Source organism: Manacus vitellinus, unplaced genomic scaffold, assembly GCF_001715985.3.
Source record: "Manacus vitellinus isolate BGI_N305 unplaced genomic scaffold, ASM171598v3 scaffold_57_pilon, whole genome shotgun sequence".
In the NCBI taxonomy this organism is placed as follows: Eukaryota; Metazoa; Chordata; class Aves; order Passeriformes; family Pipridae; genus Manacus; species Manacus vitellinus.
Window position 1 is genome coordinate 2,721,492 of NW_021940666.1, and position 22,154 is coordinate 2,743,645.

The 22,154-nt window shown below is 51.0% G+C and overlaps 1 protein-coding gene across 1 annotated transcript in view; it reads right to left on the reverse strand.

Annotated features, from left to right (window-relative positions):
* Nucleotides 1-22,154, reverse strand: part of KDM2A (lysine demethylase 2A) — a 34,164-nt gene that overhangs the window by 10,162 nt on the left and 1,848 nt on the right. The window contains 10 exon segments of the mRNA XM_018081846.3: nt 2,857-3,278; nt 4,115-4,241; nt 4,722-4,837; nt 5,827-5,980; nt 6,478-6,571; nt 6,890-6,996; nt 7,750-7,928; nt 8,229-8,275; nt 9,462-9,540; nt 10,249-10,387. Coding sequence (XP_017937335.3) covers nt 2,857-3,278; nt 4,115-4,241; nt 4,722-4,837; nt 5,827-5,980; nt 6,478-6,571; nt 6,890-6,996; nt 7,750-7,928; nt 8,229-8,275; nt 9,462-9,540; nt 10,249-10,387 — 1,464 coding nt within the window.

Consider the following 22,154-nt stretch of genomic DNA (forward strand, 5'->3'; position numbering starts at 1 on the left):
GGCCTCCCCGGGCTCCCTCCCTCCGCCGCCGCAATCCGAGATGCCGGGGCCAGGCTCCCCGGGGCCGGGGACAGCGTGGCGGAGAGCCCTCACCGCGTCCCGCTCACGCCCAGCCGCCCCGACGCCTTTCTTTTGTCTGCTCCGAGCCGGGTTTTGGATCTGGGAGACCCCAGTGGGGTGAGCGGGGTTTTGGAATGTAGGCAAAGGGTCGTCCCCCTTGCAGCCCCCTCCAGGGACTGCACCCCGTACTCTCCCGACCTGGATGGATGAATCGTCCCTGGGAAACATCCGGCCAGCCAAGTTTGGGAGCACCCCTATTCCCAAAGGCACACCGGGGACCAAACCACTAGAGGGGGACAGATCCATGCCGGGCGATCAAGGTGTCCTCAGTCAGCCCCAGCTCCCCGAGACCCCCACCCCCACCCCCAGCTACACACTGCAATTAAAATGGAGGAAACTCCTGAAATAAAGCAAAACAGCGGCTGCTCCCACTCCTGATATATCCAAAGCATCTGCAGGTAACTACAGCTTTGTGTTTCCAGGAAGCCAGTCACATCCCGACCTGGGTCCAGACTGTCACCACCTGAACTGCCAATGCCACCCTTGGGTCCTCATGGCCCACAAGCCCAAGTGCTGTGTGTGTGACCAGTGCTGCCATCCCACCTCTCAGAAAGGGAGACCTTCCTGGCACAGCTCACAGGCCACCCTCAACTTCCTCATCCATCCCTGAAGGATACAATCCCCATTCCTTACCGAGTCCTCCTGGTGTCCCATTGCCCAGCCAGGTACATGGGCAATGCCAGACCAGAGGCTTTGAGATGAGGTCCTGGAGACAGGATCACTACTTATGGGGAGGCTCTCCTTGTTTCTACAATCCTTGGTGCTCCAGCAGCTCCAAGAAGAGTCCAGATATAACCCATTCATGCCAGGCCACAGGGCTCTGGCTTCAGAATTGTCAGACCTGCTGTGCTGCCTCATGACCATCCTTCTCCTCTCAAGTCCACACCCCAGAGGAGTCAGAAAGGATGGACAGGAACAGCCAAAAGACAACAGGACCTCTCAGAAATTCCCTCTTTAACAGTGATTCCTCCAACGACCCCATGATCAGGATTTTCAGACAATCCCTCCTGCCACAGAGCTGGAAGCACATCTTTGTCACATCCAAAGTGCCACGTCCCACCATGTGACGCTCCAGGCTCAACTCATGACAGGATACATACTTTTCCACATGACCCAACTTAGACAGACCCCAAAATCGTGATCACTACACAAGAGGCTGTGGGACAAGGCAGCATTTTCCTGCTCCATGCCTGCTACCCTCTGCCTGGGGACACTGGATAGAAGAGGGTGGCAGGAAGCGTGGCAGGACATCTGATCTGAGGGGCAGATCAAGGATGTCTGGGTGAGAAAACACCACATTCTGACCCTGGGGAGCACAGACCAAAGTGGGTTTTTTCCCCCAACAGTCCTTGGCCACATCCCAGGTCCATAAATGACCTTACCTGGTGCCACAAGGACAAGAACACCAGCTGCAATTGATGGCCCTAGTTAAAAGGTTTAGCTAGAAATGTCTTAGCCTTTTTCAGGTTTTACAAGCCAATCTATACCAGCCAGCTCCATCACCTCTATGGAAAACAGAAGTTAGAAGAGTGGTTTGACAAACTTGTCCCACTTTCTCCAGCCACCGTAGGGTGATGACTAAGCATCTTTGTGCCTTAAGGATGCCAGTCCTGAGGGCCAGAATCCTTCTGAACCTCCAAGGACAGCCAGCTTTAAGGAGCAAATCCTCAGGGAAACTGTCTGGGACCACAGGGATTGTCACCTGCAGCTCACAACCAGACACAGGGATGGGGGGGGAGTCACACCAAAACCAGAGGCACAGATTCATTTGCTCCAAAATATTAACAAATTCTTTGAACAGGTCTCAAAACCCAACTGAACACCAACAACCTTGACTGCTCTGCCTTCAAAACGCCCAACACCAGCCTCCTTTTCTCAGTCCAAGGGTGAGACATGGTGCTCACAGCTTGAGCTCCTCCAGAGCATCACACAGGGGCTCAGAACCACATGTGTCACGTACTCTAAGGTCACAGCACACACAGAAGGCTTGAAAAGCCACAGGAAACCAGAAGTGCAGCCTTTAACAGCACCAACATCCAACATCCACTCCTTCAGTCAGCACAGCCCACCCTGGGACCTCAGAGCTGGATGTCAGCTTTGATACAGGCAAGCAGCTGAACAGATCACCATCAGCAAGTAGGGGAGAAAGTGGTAACTGGTTTTAGGGACTAAAATGGACCCGTGGGGAATAAAGTGAGGCTGAAGGGGCTAAAACACCAAAGCTCATGGGGTCAGCTCAACAGGTCTGGCAGACAAAGGGAAATAAAACCCCAAACAACCCTCAACCGGCCTTAAAAAATTGACTCATGTTACTTCAGGTCACACCCTGGGCAAACAATCCAAAGAAAGAAGGTCAAATTCACCTGGGCAAGGACAGGGCTCCAACCGTCACGGAGTCCATAGGCAGAACTGGAAGTGAACTGCATCTCCAAGAGGCACTTTGCACTGACACCCATGAGGGACCCAGCCAGGGCCCAGAGGGTCCCCAGAGGGGTCTCAGCCACGCTGGCTGGGACCGCTCACTGCTCCTGCTACCCTGACCCAAAATCCAAGGGCTGTCCCTCAGGTGTGACATCAGCCTCATGCAGAGGAAGAGGAGGACACAGCCTGCAGACACATCACCCCCTGCCCCAAGACAGGTCAGGGTCAAGCCTTTTCACTTCCAATACCACAATGAAGCAGATGCCACCTGGCATCCCTCAGGAATGCCAGTCCCTGTGGCAGCCCCAGGCCTACCTTGACGTCAGCGATGAGGGCATCCTCATCCTCGATGCCAGTGGGAACACACTTCTTGTGCAGAGGGAGCGACTCCAGCTTGTCCACAAGGCAGCGCAGCCCCTCCAGCTCGAACTGCGTCAGGTGCACCTTCCTGTTCTTGCGTGGGCTGCCCCCGGTGGGGTCCCAGGCCTGGCCGTTTTGGGAGCCCCGGCTGGAGTCGGAAGAGTCTATGGATGGGGTCTTCTTCAGACCCGGCAGGCTGCTCCGGCAGCTCCTGCCCAGTTCATCATAGTCCACATTGGCACCATTGGCGATGGGGCTGGTGAGGATGGACCGCCTCGTGACCGGCCGCCTGGGCTCCTTCCCTGCTGCGTCCTCCTCCTCGTCCTCCTCCTCCTCCTCTTCCATGTTCACCGAGTCTGAGGAGCTCAGCTCCATGTCTGCCACGATGGAGAGAGAGTGAGAGCACAGTGGGCAGGCTTTCAGCTTCTAGAGGAATCCCTCCCAGCCACAACAGATACATATGGGGACAAGGCAAGGGGAAAGGAGGGGACCCGTAGCAGCTGGAAAAGAACAGCTAAAACTCTTTCCCATTCCTGGCTTGTTTTGTGGGAATGCAAGGCAACAGATACGGAAAAACATCCCAGAGGAAAAGATAGCAACACCCTTGACTGAATTTTATGGAATCCTAGAATAGTTTGGGTTGGAAGGGACCTAAAAGGTCATCTTGTCCAACCCCTCTGCCACGGGCCCAGGCATTTTTCGCTACATCAGGCTGCTCAAAGCCCTGGCCAACCTAATTTTGCTTTGGAGGGCTTGGGATCTCCAGCCACTTGGTCCTGGGAGTGACTCAGAACCTTGATCCTGCCTTCATGACAGGAAAAACAGGATGTGGACTCACTCATGACTGTGAGGTCGCTGAGCCCTTGCAAGTAACTTTGACAGCACTTAAACCCCTGCATGTAGCAGCCCTAACCAGCAAGAGATCATTCCTGCCCCAGAGCCCACAGCACTGTGCTGGTCACTGCAACTTCCCTCCACCTCTTGTGTGACAGGCTTTGTGTGTCCCAACAAGGCCAGAAACTGGTGTGCTGGTTTTGCAGCTCTGAGGAACCTGGGCTGTCGCAGGGGCGAAGGAGGAAGCAGAAGTCTGGCTGGTTTTGGCTTCTTCCTCAGAGGAACACCCAGCCCACCACACTGCTGAGCCAGTACCCCAGCAGGAAGATGTAAGGAACCAGTCTGGCAGGGGCAAGGAAGGAATAAGGGCTGGGCTTACCCATACTGAGAGATTCCTTCTGGAAGTCCTTGGTGAGGTGTGAGCGGCTGGTGATGCAGTACACGTAACGCTCCAGCACGTACCAACACATCTCGTAATAGAAGGGGTAACGAAACTTATTTGGGACCTGCAAAACAAGGCAAGAGGGTCTGCTCAGGCCTCCTTCACCACCATTGCACTCACAGTTCTATTACTGCTGCCTCAAAGCAGAGTGATCCCCTCTGGAGATAGGAAACACGTGTCCATGTGTAACAGCATCATTCCTGCTTCTGGCAGCCTGATGGGATTCTCCTTGCAGAAGGATGTTTTCACCAGGCAGGGCACAGACCAGGCACTACTCGCTTGCCAAGCCATTAATATTTCATTTTTCTTTGTCAGGGTTGCAGCTCTTCCCCCACAGACCTTCTAATCACGAGTACCAGAGAAACTGACAGATGCCACACCCGGTTTGGCCGAGTGTCCAACACAGCCTAGGTGTGTCCTGAAGCTTCTCTGCAGGAGCTGAGCACTGCAGGCCCACATCTCCCCAAGTAACCAGCAAGAACACCCGTGTGCCTGCCTGTTTCCCCCCCCCCTTCCTGCTCCTGGCTCTCCCACAGGTCCTTACCCGCGTGCGGTCTTCAATGCTGTAGATCCGAAGCTGCATAGGGATGTTGAAGCTGTGTAAGAAGTTGCCCCCAAAAACCAGCGTGTCCATGGGAGTGTACACAGCATGGATCCAACCTAGGAGAGAAAGGAGAGTTGGAAGAATCCTGAGCAACAAGATGACGTCAAGGTCTCACAACTTCCAGTCCTTTTCCATCTCTGAGGAACTCTGCTCTTCCAAGCAGGGCTGTCAAATCTGCACCACCTACCTTCACATCACTCAGATAAGCCCACCCTGACAGTTACACCTTCATCTGTATCCAGGTTAGCTGCAAGCACAAGACTGGCTACTGACCCCTTGTCACATCAACCAGGCCTAAAAGCAGCTGGGGGCTACAATGGGACCATACAGACCCCAAGTCATACAACACCGAACTCATTTGGTCCCCTTCCATAGTTTTTTTATCATCCTGGTGTCGTTCTATATTGTTTCCTAATTGTGTTGGGGCTAAGAACATCAGCAACAATGAAAACAGTCTACCAAAGTCTGTTCCAACAATTAAAACACTCTCAAAGTAACTCAGGTTCCAGCTCTGTTATCTCCAAGGCTAAGCAATCCAGCCAAGTCCAACATTTGGGGAATTCCAGAACAGGTTTCCTTAAGGCAAAGCCACTCAGTTCAAAAGAGGTGTCAGTTGTGATAACAGGACTCAATTAAGTAAGTTGAGCAATCCCTGCTGTTTTCTGTTCCTGGTCCTGCTGAAAGCTACAACTCTCCAGAGGTGTCATGAGACACCCAGGAAGCTGAGGAGCCTGGACTAACCTTGGGCCAGCCTGTCCTCAACCTGCACTGTTCTGGGTGTCAACCCCACAGGATCTGGGAAAGCCTCCTCTGATAGTTAATCAAGTGTGATTTGAGCCAGTCACAGCTTTCCTGTCACTTGGGCTGAATCCACAATGCCATGACAGGCGTGTTCTGGGAGGTGGGAAGCAAGAGGACAGAGCCACATCACATCTCCTTCTCCCAGTCACCCATGAGGAAGCTAAATCCTGCCTATGTTCAGGAGTTTCAGTGTCTCACCAGAACCCTGGCCAAGGCCAGGATGCCCCTGCCCATGCTGTGGTACCTGAGGGGATGACAAAGGTGTAGCCCTGCTTGAGCTCGATGCGCTGGCACTCCGACACTCTGTCCCCAAGAAAAATGTCTCCCTGCTTCCCTGAGAGAAGCCAGTTTTCATAGAGCTCCAGGTTCTGGGGTGTAGGAGGGATCAGCCAGAAGATCTGCAAATAAAGATAACACACATATATAAGTCCTCATATAATGAACAGTTACTGACTATCCCCTGCTTCTTTCAAACATCTGAATCTCTTCCTTTCCCCTCTCTCAGAGAAATTCCCAGTAACATGTCCTCAACAGATGCCCCTCTAAAGAGGTCAAGCAGCTGAGCAAGGTCTTTCCCAACTTGACACACTGAGTGCCACAGGTAGCTTGAGCTTGGGATGCTTTTTAAGTATTTACATCAGAGTCAAGAGATGTAGAGCCCAGGAAGGACACCAGAGTGCTAAAGACAAGGAGATATTTACCTGAGTATTTCTGCCACATTAGAGCTACAACTGAACTAGAGATCAGCACCTGTCTGCCTCCACGTAACATAAGTTTAGGGTGGAAAGACCTCAATTTGCTGTCTGGGACCTGCATCCTCAGGGATTAACAGGAGAACAGACTAACATCCACTGTCCTAAAGCACCTGTAGTTGTTCCAACAGGGACTGTCCTACCTTTCCCCCTCGGTGGATGTGGTACCACACAGAAGTGCCACCAAAGTCCACATGAAAATCTGTGTAGCAGCCCTTGACACTCATCAGACAGTACCTGGTGGAAAAAAAGGTGATGGTAAGTTGAAAATGAGTGGTTATCTATGTTTTGGAGCAGACATAACACATCCAAAGGGAATGGGCCCCCTAAACCCAGGCCAATGGCTCAGAGCAGTGCCAGAAGCCACGTGATTCCCCTCCTTCCACACAGCCAACGGGCTTAAATAACTGACTGCAGTGTCCTTACAAGTGTCACCCGCAAAATAGACAGGGAGACTGTGCCTCCTGCTTCCCCCTGGTACAAACTCCTGCTCCCTTGGACAGTTCTCTTGCAAGGGATGCTTTGCTGGCTGCCACAGCTCAGGAAGTCACTTACTTCTGCACCTTGGGATACTGCATCTCCAGGATAGCATTTGTAGACTCTGTCTGACTCTCCTTCAGGTGTCTGGGCCACATATTATCAACCCAGTCAATCAAATCCACCTATGGCAGAAAGGTGGGAGATGTGAACAGAGAGAAAAGGGATACAGCAAACCCTTCTGCTAATTGCAGGTGGCAACCCCCTTTTTGTTCCCATCCCAGAGCCAGCAACTTTCCCAGTGCCACTGGGTAAATCCCACACATAAAGAATTTAGGATCAGATGTTCTGATGCCAGCACCAGGCTTACATAAAAAACATGCAGGGCAGCATCTCCTAGGGTGGGATTCAACTCCCTAAGCTTCAGGAGAGCCAGAGAACTCCAGGCTCCCTCTGCAGTTTACAGGGAGAAGTGAATGGCCCTACACAGCTGCCCCTTCCCTTCCACCATCTGCAGAGGGAGTTCAGGATGCCCATTCCATCCATCCCACCTTCCACTCTTCAGTAACTTGTTTTTCCACCACAAAACAGCTTCCTGCCCCTCTTTCAGCACACCTCCAATCCTGGTGTCCTCTGCCCTCAGAGACTTCAGCACTTGGCACCAGAAACCCTCCCTTCCACACTGCACAACCCTCTGGAGCTCCACTTCCACGTCTCCAATTGCTGACAGCTAAGGAACTCCCATCATCTCTCTGCAGAGTGACATTCCAGGGACTTGGCCATGGTCACCACAGCCTGACTGGGAGATCAGCTCCAGCAGCTTCCAGAGCACACACTCTTGAGCCCATGCAAGTTCCGAGAAGCCCCTCTCCTCCCACATTCCAGTGCCAAGAGGACCAGGGAAAGGAGATCCCTGCTGAAGGAAGAGCCATGCTCACCGTGGCAGGTCTCTGCACTAGGTTCTCCAGTTTGGTGTGGCTGAACTCCAGGCTGATGACATTGTAAAGCTTCTCCCTCTCCTCCTCTGGCGTTTCGTAGTATCGCGCCCACTGTGCCATGGACATCTCGATGTCCCGCTGTGTGTTCACATCCATGACATCCACCATCCGTCGGCTCCCTGCCACAACACACACACGTCACTGCAACCGGCCCTGTGCACAATGCACCACTCAGAAGACTCCAGGAGATGAGATCCTCAGAGAAGCCACCCACACAAGTGTGATGTCTTGGTCTCTCCCAGAACTTCCACACCCACATCAAACAGAAGCTGCTTCAGGGTCAAATTAGACCCAAGAAGGTGATCCCCTGGGTAAGGGCAGCTCAGGTCCAACTAGTTGCACTCTGGGGAGCCACGAGACCTCAGCTTAAACTCAAAGAGTCTCCCCATTCCTCCCTACCTGCAGGAGGTGACACTTACCGACACACAGCCGTACATCATTCACGCTGAAGTCCGGATCCGGCATCCTGCAGGACAAACACCTTGCTCAGAAACCATCATGTGCTTCTGGTGCAGACCCTCCCCACCTGTAAACCAGGTATTGCACCCTGAAGGTGCTGCTTTGGGGTGTGTGCAGACCATGGCATTAGATCTGTAGGGGCTCAAGTCTGGGGTGAAACAGTGGGACAAACTTCTGGCTCAGGAAGCAGATTTGGGAATAGGATGTACCATCTCCAGAGCACAAGTCGTTGTACAGTGACTTCTGGCAAAGGAGCTAAGCGATCCCAGCCCTCGTTTTAGAGGCTGCTCGTGTGAGTTATCCCAATCCAAAGGCATAGCCAGACCAGTACATGCAGTATATTCCACTGACACAGCAGAACCACTCCAACTGTTTGTACTGGCACACTTCTCTATACAAACACTGCTGTCACAGGCAGAACAGCCTGGCAGCCATTCGAGCAGCTCTTGACCCAGAGAAATACCCAAAAGCTCAGGAGAAATCTAGTTTCAGCCACACTCTAATCCTCAGTATCAAATCTCTGCCCTCCCAAGTCACTGAGCAGTTAAAATTGAGCCTGGCACGACTTCCTACCTAATTCACCCCAGTACAGAACATCCTGCACTGGATGAGATGTCACCCACCCATTCACAGCCAGCTGGGGGGGGTTCAGAGCAGTGCTGCTGATACTGGCTCAGAGAGTTTGTGAGGGGTCATTTATTCCTCTAATCATTGTATTAATCAACTCCCCCAAAACACTGACCCAGCTTTACACTCAAAGCTGTAAATCTCAATGAATGTACTGCAGCAAGAGAGACACAGAGCAGTTTAGAAGTTGGATAAAGCAGGCTGGAATTCTGGAAAATGCCAGAAATACTACAAATTGTTTGACTCTCTGGCAATAGATGCCTATGTTACTAGGAAAGAAACCCAGCCAGATGTTGCATCAGAGCAGCAGTGGGACTTTCCAGACATTTGGTGGAATTCTGATCACCTACAGCCAATTCAGTACTCTCATTTTCAGTCCAAACAGACTAATAAGAACGGGATAACTGAGGTGGAAGATATTTCTCTCTGCTCACTGCACATAAAGGACAGTGTGGACAGGACACAGTCATACCAGCTTGGCAGAGCCAGGATCAGATCCCACACAATGTGGGGAGATGAAGGAATTGGGCCAGAGTCACCCACCACTCCGTGCCCCCAACACTTACTTTATCCCCAGGCCGTCCGAGCTCCTGAAGATGAGAGGGTCCCTCAGGCCACCCCGCTGGATATACTCAACTGTGAAGTCTGGTGCAGGGAGACAAGAAGAGGGAAGGTTTAGGGGAGGCTCCTTCAGAGGATACACTGAGGTTAAAGCATCTCTGGAGATCTCTAGTCCAGCCCTGCTCCCAGCAAACCGACTTCTGACTCGGATCAGGCCGTTCAGGGCAGTTGAGACTTGAGAACCTCCTCCTATCTCTGTGGTCAGCTAAAGAAAACCTTGTTCCTCACTTTTTTACACTCCTTTGGAGATCCTGGAACTCCTTTGCAGCAGTTCTGGGAGCAACATGGTGTGTGCTGCTGATAAGCCTCAGACAGGCCCCCCAGGGAAGTGGGAGTTTGCTCCAACAGGGAAAACAGCTCGGATTTTGGTCCTCAGTTTCCTAGAAAGCTCACAGCCAAGCAAGAGATGCCTTGAAGAAGTTCTCCTCCCTCCAGGAAATCCCCCCAAGCTTGTGTGATGAAAAGCCATCCCACTGAGCCGTGTGCATGGTGAAAGGAAGGGGAGAGATCCCACAAAGTCCTTGAATTAAAGATCTCATAGACAACATGTGGCTGCAATTACAGGTGGTGACCCAGGAGAACCCTCCCATTCCTGGCTTCCACATGTCCCAGCCAACCTGCAACGCTGCAGATCAGCTCCCTGCTCTCTGGATGAAGCAGCTGCCATGCCATTTCCCTACACACATTCCCTGGCACCAGCCCTGCTTACTGATTAGCAGCCCCAAGACAAACCTTTGCCTTCCATGAAGACCACAAAGGTGGAGTTAAATTTGTTGGTGGACAGCTTTTCCTCGAGGTCAAATGTCCTCTTCCCTTCAATTTCATCGTCGGAGATTCCATCGTCCTCGTAACGCCGCCTCATCGTGCCACGCTGAGGGGAGAACACACCTCAGGGAGTGAGGGAAGAGTTACGGACCAGGAGGAACAACCAGAGCCTCATCCCAACCCAGCACAGCTCAGCCAAGGGCCCTGGGGGAGCCTGGACTCAAAACACCACTGAAACATCAGATACGCTCTTCCTGCATCCACATTTGTGCAAGTTGGGCTGTATGGGAGAGAGAGGATCATTCCTGATGAATTCTAACACAGAAATACAGGAGGAGGGGAGAGAGTTCAGAATAACTGAGGCAAAGAAAAAAAGAATCAGTTGCCCATTTTTACAGGTGCATCAGTATTTTGCTGCACTAGAGGTAAAGACACTTTGTGAATTTAAATGTCTGCCAGAACACCAAGTGATAAAGGAAGGGTTTACACTGGAGACAAAATTCTCAAGTTTTCATGTTTGGCCAGGCCTGTACATGAAAGGTGATTTATTCCCTTGTTTGTGTGGGGAGGACTAGCAGAGGGGAAGGAACCCTTTTCTTACAGGGTCTCCTAAGTCCATCTGTGTGGGGATTCCTGACAGACATCCTCTTCTGGCATTGCTGGATCTGGAAATAATTACTGTCCCCAGCTGTTGGCCACCTGGCTAGGGAGCAGCCAAGCTCTGGCAGAACCCTGCGTGGGAATGCTCCCCAAATCCCCCCCAGATAAAAGGCAACCTGCTCTGAATTAGCCAAGCTAATTTAATCCCCCCAATTAGGGATGCTCCGTATCAAGCGTGCACACCAACTGCTGGGCCAGCAGACAGCCAGGATGGGATAGGAGGTGACACAGCTGCTGTCACATCTGTGGCAGTGTCACAGCCTCAGCAACACCACTGGAACCAGCCACGGACCATGAAAGAGAAAGGACTCCCTCATACACATGCAATGCCTTAAAGAAATTCTTAAAATTAGTTAGTTTAACCAGTGGAGGAGGATGTAGGGACATTAATAAAAGGGCTTTCCACCCACCCCCAGTAACATTTAATTTTAACTGACAATTTTAAGTAGGTCCATAAGGAGTTCCCCAGCCATCAAGGCAGAGTCATTTATCCGTTGTTAACACCTCATTGACTGTGCTCGGCTTTCCAACCCCCTGAACGACAAAAAGTGAACGACAGGGGCACAAACAGCTTATCTGCCAGGCAGGAACAACTTCTCCTGAATGGGGCACTTCAGAAAGATCCTTAAACAAGGGTCTGTCCCTCTCAGAGCTTGAATGCTCTGAGGATTAAACAATCAGGAAAAGGGATGTGTGTTTGCTGTCCTTTGTCTTAAGCCCTCCACTAAAGATGGAGAGAAAATGGGAATACTTTCTTTCCTTGATTTTAATAATACAAAGATAAAACTCTTTAATTACAGGTTTTTAGAAAGACAGAAAAACGCATTAAAAAAAAAAAACCAAACAAATGGAGGTGGCAATCAGCATAATTGACCTATTCCTGGGGAACACTTGGAATTTCACACTGGGCACTAAAAACTGGAATTCCCAAATGCCCACTCTGCTTCTAAACTGAGACTGCCTCTTCTAAGGATATGCATCAGAGCATGAAGTTAGAGATGTAGAAGTTTTATGGCTGTGTTGTATCAAAGGATGAGTCCACCTTACAAAGCACTTTTCCTTAGAAATCACAGAATCCGTTAACCCAGCGTGGTGCTCAGCTTTAAAATGAGGGCACAGAGCAGATGTAAATCCCCTTCCAGCAGGACTATCTTTTCCCTTTTCCCAATCCCAGGCAAACCTAGGATTACAGGTCCCAGCAGGCAGCTCTCTGTCACTAACTAGAGGATATGCATAATGAGGCAGAGGATTCTGGGCTCTGTAGTCCATGGTCTCACCTGCTTTGGGATCAGGTGGGTGGTGGCTCACTGCAGGATCAGGCTGCTGCTTTACCCCAGACACTCACTTTTAGGAGGAAAAGCAGCTCTTGTCTTCACTGGGTACAAAACCTCACGAGTGGGGGAAAAGGTCTGGCACAGAATTCTGGCAAGAGGAGGCTATATCCAAATCAGTCCCTCAATAACTTATATTTGGCTCCCAGGCCGGAAATCTGCACGGTATTTCAGGGCTTCTAGTTAAGTGTACCTTAACTAGGAGCAAGGTTACATTGGGCTAAAACTCAGGTAAGTCCCATTTGAGCGCAAGTCTCAGGAAACCTGGGCTGGAACACAGCTCCAGGCACAGACATGATGACCAGCCATTGTCTGTCCTTCTGGAAGTGGCACCGAGCCAGCACAGGCTCTGGACTGTGTAGAGCAGCTAATTCAACAGCAATGTGACCATGTGGCTGGGCCTGATCCCAATCCCTCTGGTGTCATAGGCGGATGCTGGAGATGCCACGAACAGGAGCTCCTGCTCCCTTCCCATCTACCCACTCCAACTTTAGTGCCCAGTCACTCCAGTTTGGCATCTGGACCGTGAGATCACTTTGTCTTGGCTAATCCTGAGCACAAACTTTGAGGACAGATCCCACTCCCACCTTCTGTGAATGTGCAGTGAATGACCTGGTCCCTCACCAACAAATCTGGAGGCTTTACGACCAAACAAATATGATGTGTCTCAGAGGAGGCCTCTCCACCAGACCAGCCTGCTGTGGATTCACATTACATGAAACTACACTCCAGCTGGATCCACCCATGGATCTGCGCTGTGGGATCTGGGAACCATTCAGACTCTTTTCCCAGACCTCTTTCACAGCACAGCCTCCAAGACAAACAGGTTGGAACCTTCAACCCAAACCACTATGATAAGGCAACCACACCAAAAGTGTACACACCAGAAAACAGGCAGGAACACCTTAAACTCGAACTCCTTTGCAATGGGGAAACAGGGATGCAAAACACAGAAGAAAGGATTGTCTCCTCCAGCCCAGCAAATTCCAAAGTCTATTGCTCTTGTCATCAGCAAAGCATCACCCACAAAACTCCCTCAGCTCTGCCTATTCCTGTGGGCAGGGAAGAGTTTGGCCTCCTAATTGGCACAGCATGTAGGAGAGCAGGATCCCAGCCGTGGCTGAGGACCCAAAAGCACAATACAAACAGCTCCCATCCCATCCTACCCAGCCGGAGCCACAGTGCTTTCATGTCATTGTTGTCTTGGAAGGGTGGGGAAAAACAATATTTCAGGGCCTGCAGAGCAGGCAGGAGGAAGGAAAGGCTTCTGTGCTTCCAAGAGTGCATTTTGAGAGAGGCAGCATCTGCAGCTTTCCCCTCCTGGAGTCTGCAGCTCCCTCACAGCACAGTTACACAAACCATGGTCCCCCAGCTCCCCAAACTGGGTCTCTGTACGAGGGTGGATGTGGTCAGTGGATGCTCCAAGACCCCCTTTCCTCTCTGATGTGTTTTGATCCTCCCCTGACACGCAGGGAATTGCTGCCTGGTTAAATAACTGGTACAGGTGACACCTGCAAAGGGCAAGAGACACTCGAAGCCACAGCAGGCTAATGACAACCTCACCTTCCCCCTGCACACACTCAGCTGTGCAAATCCTTCTGGCAGCACTGAGTTTGACCTCTTCCTGGGAAGAGCCAGCTACCTTTGTCTCACAGCCTGTGCCAGGGATGGGGCTTGGCTAAGTACCCCTTCCCAGAAGATTCATACAGCCCTCCGAACTCTTCTTCCTGCTCCTTGGAGCAAGCCCATCCAGGCAGGTCTCACCAGAGAACGCAAGCAACTCCCAGCCCTCGGCTCTCAGACTAGGACCACTTCTTCCTGGGGGTGGCTCTGCTACTGGGAGCTCTTCCAGTGTCAACCAGTTCAGCCAGGGATGCACAACTTCCAAAAAGAAGATCAGCAGACACCCCCAAAACTGCCATCTGTAAAAGTGTCCCAGGTGAAGTTCAGCTCCAGTGAAGCAAGAGATCGAGTCAGGCCCATAACATACATGAGTGTTCAGCAGCAATATTAAAATAGCCCATTTTTTTCCAGCTTTCTGTTAGGATTCAGGCATTTTTCACCCTGCTGAGAGTTTTTCACCCTTCTTTTTACTAAGGAAGAACTGACAAGTGGTCCAAACCCTTTCTCCCTGTGTCAGGCAGGGTCAAGAAAAGGTAGTTTATTCATCCTCCAAGACCAGCCAGCCAGCAATTCCCATCTAAAACAGCTGTCCTTCACCATTCCATTCTGGCCCTCTTGGGTGCCACTCAATTAATGTAGGAAAAAGGAAGCATGAATATTAATCCTGCTGACAGCTATCCCTTCTATTCTGATCTTTTCACCTGCAGTCTCCTTCTCCCAAGCAAAGTGCCTCATGTAGCTCCACAGCGGTACTCTTCAAAACTTCCTCAGAAACTTCTTTCCATGGAGCACAGCCCTCTCTAACAGCAAAGGAACTGACATCAGCTGAAGAGAGCCAGAAAACCTCTCTCCTGTGGATTTTTTTTGAGAGAAGAACAAGTACAAGGTCACATTTGAAAAAAAGAACAAGCCGTCCTTTCGCTGACAGAGCCTCCTGTATTTACAGACTGAAACCAACACACACCACAGTATTTTAGTCACTTCCTGTCCTGTCTGCTGCCATCCCCTCCCTCATCTCCCAGCAACTTCAGGAACCTCCTCCTGCTGGGTCACAGCTCCTTCCCCCTCTTCAGGAGACCACAGCACCCTCACTTTTCCTCTCCCTATGCTTGTTGTCTTTCCAGAGCAGCTTCCCTGGTGTGAGGCCTCCCACAACTCTCCCTTATTCCTTTAGAGAAAAAAGTTGACATGAAGAATGCAGTGAAGTTTCATCCCCATTTCCAAAATCCCTCCTTCCAGGTATTAACTTCCACCTGGTTCCCAGTATATGTATAGAACAGTGTGATTTACCAGTGCATTTCTTTTCCTCATCCCATCCCTTTATAGGTTTACTTTGCCCAAAATGCACCCAAATTGATAATAACAACCACCAAACTGGTAATAAACCAACAAGCTCAACTCTCCTCAGTTTAGGAATTTAACTTCTTCCATATTTTTTACAGCAAACAACTGTGGCTCTTGCCCAGATAAATCCAGGCCACCAACATCCAAACTTGTGTTTGGGTGTTTTGATTTTGAGTGTGGCAAAGAGCAGCATTCAGAATTCTGCCTCTGAGAGCTTGTCCTGAGAATCTCCAGCAATTTTATCCATGGGAAAGGCCTTCATTCTTCTGGAGAGGCACAAGGCAGCCTGACAGGAGGATGGACAAGCAGGCTGTGATCAGACTCAGGGTGGAGCAGGTGCCAAAGCCAGAACAGACTATGCAGGGAAGATCTTCCCTTGCAAGTGTTTCCAGATACACCAAGGAGCAAGGCACCCAGATTACGACACCCAATCAGGAGTCTGCCAGGTCACTGCTTATCTTAAGCACAGGAGCTCTTTTTTTCTATATCCCTCTCCTCCAAGCCTGCACCTCCCACTTCAGCTCCGGAACTGAGCTCCAAGCTCTGGAGCATAAGCACAGCAGAGAAGCAGCAGGTTCCTCCTGTGCCTCTCCACCTCCAGGCACTTCAGTTTCTCCTCAGCTCCTCTTCCTTCTGTCACTCTTGGGGTACAAAGAGTCCTACAGAGGTAGGTCCATGTTGTTCTGTTAATATTGTGGCTCTGCAGAGCCAAACAACTGCAAGTGCCTGGGAGATGATCAGTAAAGCAGTCCTGGACTCCCTGCTCCACCAAATAGAAGGAGGTACCACTTAGGATCTGAAGAACAGACCATAATCGCCCCAAGAGGAACCCAAGAACCAAACCATCAAGCTTAACTCAGGTTTAACACCCCTCACCATCTCCTGTCTCTCTCAAAACCTGGAGAGCAGAACAGGTGTATCCCAGGTGGCACATCCCTGGACAAAGACGGACTCAAAGCACCAGGCCGGGAGTAAACAGGATCTACACAGAACTGGAGCCCTTCCAGGCTTCACAGCTCCAGGAGAGATTCCTATCACGAGCAGGGCTGGCAGCGATTCAGAACGACCGGGGAGAATGCTTTGGTTGCACTTCTGGGTTACAAAATTGAATGTACACAAGGAGTAATTGGGGAATTGGAGCAAGGTGGGGAGACAGCATGGATGGGCCAAGGAGAAGTCCAGCAGCTGCTGCTAAACCACACACTGACCAGCCAGAGCAGCAAAACCACGAGGCAGAGGAACATGCTAGATCAGAACACAGATGGGCAGGTCTGGCAACAGTCCCAAAACGGAAGCACTGCTCTTAGGGAAGGATACAGCTCCTCACTCCAGTCACCTGCAGCCTATGTCACACTCAGACACTGCCCCCACTGGCTTTCATGGCACTACTAAGCCCCCCACTGCCTACACCTACCACCAGCCAGAGTACCTGGCACCTGGACAAACCCTACCTGGATTCCATGACAGGTTGAAGCAGCTCCTGCAGGACCATCAAACCCTCCAGCATGCTCCATTCCAGGGCTGAACACTGACCCTCTGAGTGTTAAAAGCCACCCTTCAACACTCTCATTTCTCAAGGAGACTGAGAAAACCCCTTGAATTACATCCCACCACTTCCAAATCCGAAGAAATCCAAGGAAAAAAAACTTGTGTGGAGCCCTCTCCCTGCCAGGGGTCCCCAGCACATGCCCTGTACAGTTGGTTAGATGAGCACTACCAGCTCTGCTACTCCTTTTGTTTTGTGCAGTAAAGCAACAGAGTCTCCCCAAAATGGAACAAAGTAGACCAAACTTCCACCAAAAAGGCAGGATTGAAGATTATACACATTTAATTTGTTTTCCCACTACTGAGCCCACACAGAGAAGGAGGCAGAGACCCAGGACAGAGGACAAACAGAGCCATGAGCACTCAGAGGTGCAGCTCACCCTGCAGAAGCAGGTCAGCCCTAAGTGACTTCACTCCTCCCTGGGACAGCCAGAGCACCTCTCTGTCTCCAACACAGTGGGGGATCAGAGGATTAGCTTGGATTTTTTAATCAGGGAAAAGCTCACCCTCCAAATTTCCCAACCCAACCCTGCAGAAACCTGTTGCCAGTTCTGTCCCATCACACCGACTGAATGAGGCTGGACCACCAGAGGACTTGGATAACAAAAACACAGGAAGCTTTGAGGTTTGTACTGCAATTCCTGCTAAGCTGACACTGTTCTTTAAAGGGAACAGCAACAGGCTGCCTGAATTGCAGTTTATAGGGCTGAGGATGCTTAGGAAGAAAGAAAACAACACAGGGTCGTTGGGAAGAACAGGGACAATGTGTGAAACCAGCTACTAGGAAGGACATTTCCTCCATACTCTGTGCTGTTACACCATCCCTACACACTCTCCCTCCCCCTCTGCTCCACAAGGAGCCCAGGATTCGTCCTTTCCTTGCTCCAAATGGGGCAAAGGGGCTCAGTGACACATGGAAATATTTATGCACAGCAAATTAAAGACACTGAGGCAGTCTGACCTTAAAGGAGCATGCATTGCCAGCCCTCTCCTTTCCACTTCCAGCTGCTTCAGTTCAATCCTGAGATTACAGGGGTACATGGAAGAGCTGGGACAACTTTTATCAACTGATATTTTCTCCCAAACTCTGTCAAGATTGCTTCAAACACGACATGATTCTGCTCTCAACTCCCAACCCTGAGGACCAGCACCAACAAAAAGCACAGACGATGCTTACACCCCAGAGCCTCTTCCTTGACCTAAAATGGTGTGTGGGGCAGCTTTATTAAAGCTCTTTAGTGCACAGAGTGATGGCTAAAACGTGTAAAATTCATCGCCCTGCAACCCTTGGCAGATTTCAGCCCAAAAACTTCTCTGGTTCAAGTTCCTGGAACTTCCACAGGGATTCAGAATCCCTGGACATCCAGCTCGTGCTGTTTCTACAGCAACACAGATGCACAAGCATGGACACAGAGAAACAGAACAGACAGAATCCCGGTCCAACAGATTAACAGGCCACACTTTGTCACCAGGTTTATCTCCTTGGCCCCCAAAAATCATCAGTGCCCTTGCCAAGGGAGATCTGCAGGTATTCAAAGGTGGGCAGCATGTGGAGTTCAGGCCACTGTGAAAAGGAAAGAAGAACAGCAAAGTTCCTCACAGTGCCCAAAAGGCTCACCCATCATTCCCTCCTCTGGAATCAGCAACACTCTTTTATCAGCAGCAGCACTAGACATTTCAACCTCATTCCCCTCATACATTTCCAGAGGACGGGATTAGGGCAGCACCTTGTTTCTCCACCTTCTGAGCACACCACCACTTCCCTACATGTGTCATTTCTCCCCCAAACCCACCCAGGGACCTGTAGATCCCTGTCTGGGTGCCTCCTGACATGATTAAGAAGGTGCTGGGCGTGCAGAGACTGCTCTCCTGACTTGTTGGTGTCACCTCCAGCTGGGATAACCCCGTGAAAATCCCCTCCTGATTACTACAGGAGACATAAATACAACTTGTTTGGTAACTCACAGGTAACTTGAAGTGCTCCTGTGCTGTCAGGCTCCTTGCTCTTAGTCAGCACTGCAGCTCCCAGGACACACTCAAGGCACAACCAGGCTTGGGATAGTAAGAATCCAGCAGAGATATTCACCTCTTGCATCCCTTTCTGCTGACATGGAACATCCAGTTGGTTTCAGGGATATATTCTCCCATGGACCAGCACACTCATGCATCTTGCAGGATCTAAATGCTCCAAGGGATTTCTAAAGCTTTCCAAGAATAGCCTTCAGTTGCTGCTAGCTTCCACCAAAGCCCTGCACAGACCAAATCTGAACAGTCCCTAAATTATTTAGAGCTCAATTATTACACCTGGGTCATTTGTAGTGACTCATTTGTAGTGTGTCCAGTTTGAGGCATGTGGGAGAGATTAATTACTCTCCTTGCATGGGTCCTGTCTAGACTGGGAAACTGAGGTGTGTCCAGCAGACCAGGGACATTTGGCCAGACTGGGTTTCACACAGGGCACATAGCAGAGGAACTCTGAGCCCTTCCAGGCAGTGGCTTGACAGGAATTGCCAGTGTCACATTTCAAATGGAGGTGTGTGATATAAAACCACCCAAATTCTCACTCAGTGCATGTGTGGGAACAGTGCCTCACTCAGTGTCTGTGGGAACAACACAGGCAGGGTCACTCCAGCACACACACGAGTCCCAAGTCAGCGGGAGCAGCCCTGGGAAAAATCAGTATCCAGCAGGACTGGCCTCTGCCAAGCACACATCTGGGGGGTGACAAACACCAGCAACCTCAAGGAATCATTACCTGGCACTGAGCAGCTTTACAGGACAAACAAAAAGTCAGGCTGAACCTGATGGGATTGCTCCTTGCATCCCACTGTTGGGATAGCATGAGCCATTCGAGATGGAGCAACACAAGGAGGGCAGAAAGCTGCATCCTCCTCTTTGCCATCTTACCTGACACAAGCTCTGTCCTGCCAGCCCACAGCCTGCTCCCCCTGACCTCCCTTTCAGCTTTGAGGCCATTTATCCCTATCCTGTGGGGATAAGGGCTGGAATTTTGTAATGAGTGTCCTGCGAACATGCATGGACCTTCCTGGGCCCATGGCTTGTGTCCTGCATTGACATCGCCCCATCCAGCAGAAAGGATTTGGTACCCTCAATACAAATAAGTCGGAAAACAAAAGATTCCAGCTGCTGTGACTCCGGGCATCCGTCAGAGCCAGCAGTGTCATCACTCAGGCACAGGCAGTGCACTCCTGGAGTCACTCCACAGTACACACAGCTGTGGGAGGACAAACCTCATCCTCCACGCTCCCCAAGCTTCATCCCTCAGCTGATGCCTCCACATGCTGTAAAGCCCATTTGAACTCTCTCCCAGGGGAGAGTGTGGACACCGACATGTAAGGACAGGTTTGGCAACTGCTGTTTACAGGAGAGGCCTCAGGTTTTGGCTGGTAGAGACAGGCAGAGGCCTCCTCTCAAATTTCACGCAAGGATCTGACCAGAGGGCAGGACAGTGCTAGGGCAGGACACGGACAGCCCCGAGCCATGGGAGAGACAGCTTTTCCCTCCCTGGCTCCCCTCTCACCTCCCAAATACTCCACAGCACTTGACACCAGGCAGGGCTTCTCCTCCACAAGCCCATTTCCCTTCATGGGTGTCACAACCACCTCCCACAACCAAAATAAGGGTGACACTGCACCCAGACAGGGATGGTCATTTGGGGGCAGCAGTCCAACACCCTCAGAGCTGTGGCTCTGCCCCAGAGAGCACCCACAGCCCCAAGGGAGGGTGAGGCTTCTCCTCGGGCTCTCTCCAGCAGCAAAGCCAGTTTAAGAGGTTCCTACCCCACCCTGTCTCCCCATCTCACACTTCCACTTCTCCAGCCTCGGCAGGTTTGCTGGTGGGGCAGGTAGTTCACTACCCCAGCACCGACAACAATTTGGATTAGGTGCTTCCCCACTGCCAACTTCCATCCAGGGCCACAATCCCTAATTCCCTGAGGCATCGTTCAGCTCAGGGGCATCAGCTCCTGAGGCACTGACTGAGGGAGGGAGAAAACCTCTTAAACCAGCTCTGCCACCCCAGCAATCCTAACTGGGAACCACACCCTGACATACAGACTGCTGACTTGTCGGTAGCGGGGAGACCACGATGGGCAGGATCTGTCCTCTGGATAACAGCATTCTCCTGCTGTGCTCCCAAGCCATTCCAAAGTGATCCAGCGCTGCTGCCCTTCATTCCTCACCCTGATCATTGTCACTGAAAGCCCACGGCATCACTCTGGTGATGTGCTAATCCCAGCCTGCAATTCACAGGGTCTTGCTACTCTTAGCTCACAGCAAAGGCCTGGCAAAGGGAGCCCTGGAGCAGGGAGATTTCCTCACACTCCAGCACCCAGGAATATGCAATGACTCCCCTGCAGAAGGACAGGTAGACTGTGAGGAAACACAGCACCAGGCCGACTGAACTTCTTTATTCTTGCCTTTGGGAAGCCCAGGCTCCTCGTGGGGAGCCTGGTGTGACATGGGCTGGGTGCAACCACCCAGTGACAGCCAGTGAAGACTTCCAAGTCTCCAAGAGGGACCGTGGCATTGTTAGTGCCAGGGCTGGACTGTCACTCAGGCACAGGACACAATGGAGCATTTCAGCTCCTCCATTAAGGGCCTGCAAAACACACAACTCCAGCTTGAAAAGCTGGCACCTCAGAAGAATTGCCTCGTTAGGCAGCTGAGGAGAACATTTATACAGAATGAGGAGAAAACTACTCCTGCAAGTCCCATCCTCCACTACTCAGCCCGGAATCTCTGGGCAAGGAACATGGATGTCCCATATCCATGTGTCCTCTCCACCCTCATACAGCATCACCCACCGCCTGTATGAGCCTCACCAGGACACAGCTTCTCCCACAGTTTTTTTTGAATGGGTGCAAGGCATCCTCCTAGTGATATCCCTGCATCCTGAGAAACTCACCCAGGCCTTTATAATCCTGGGAGTCATGGATACAGAGCCTGAACTTGGGAGCAAGCACAAGTTAGAACAGTGCAACCCACCTAATCTGTCATTGCGCCACAGGGGGATGTGTGAACTGGCAGAGAATTCTTGTAGGAGTGAGACTACACCCGGAGCAGAGGTGAATTTCTCCTCCAAACCCAGATCTTTCCCTAACATTGACAAATTCATTCAGAAAACAGACATGCATCAGATTGTTGTTGAACCAGAGGAAGGCAACTGTACTGCAAACTAAATAAAATAACATAAAACATTCAAGATTTCCTCTATTTCCTGATGGAAATCAGTCAGGAAAAAGATGCTGTTGCTGTGATTACCTGACACACCAGAAAACAAACTTTTTTTGCCATCTCAGGCCATCAAAACATGCAATTAATTCAGCTCCTTCACCACTATAAACTATTC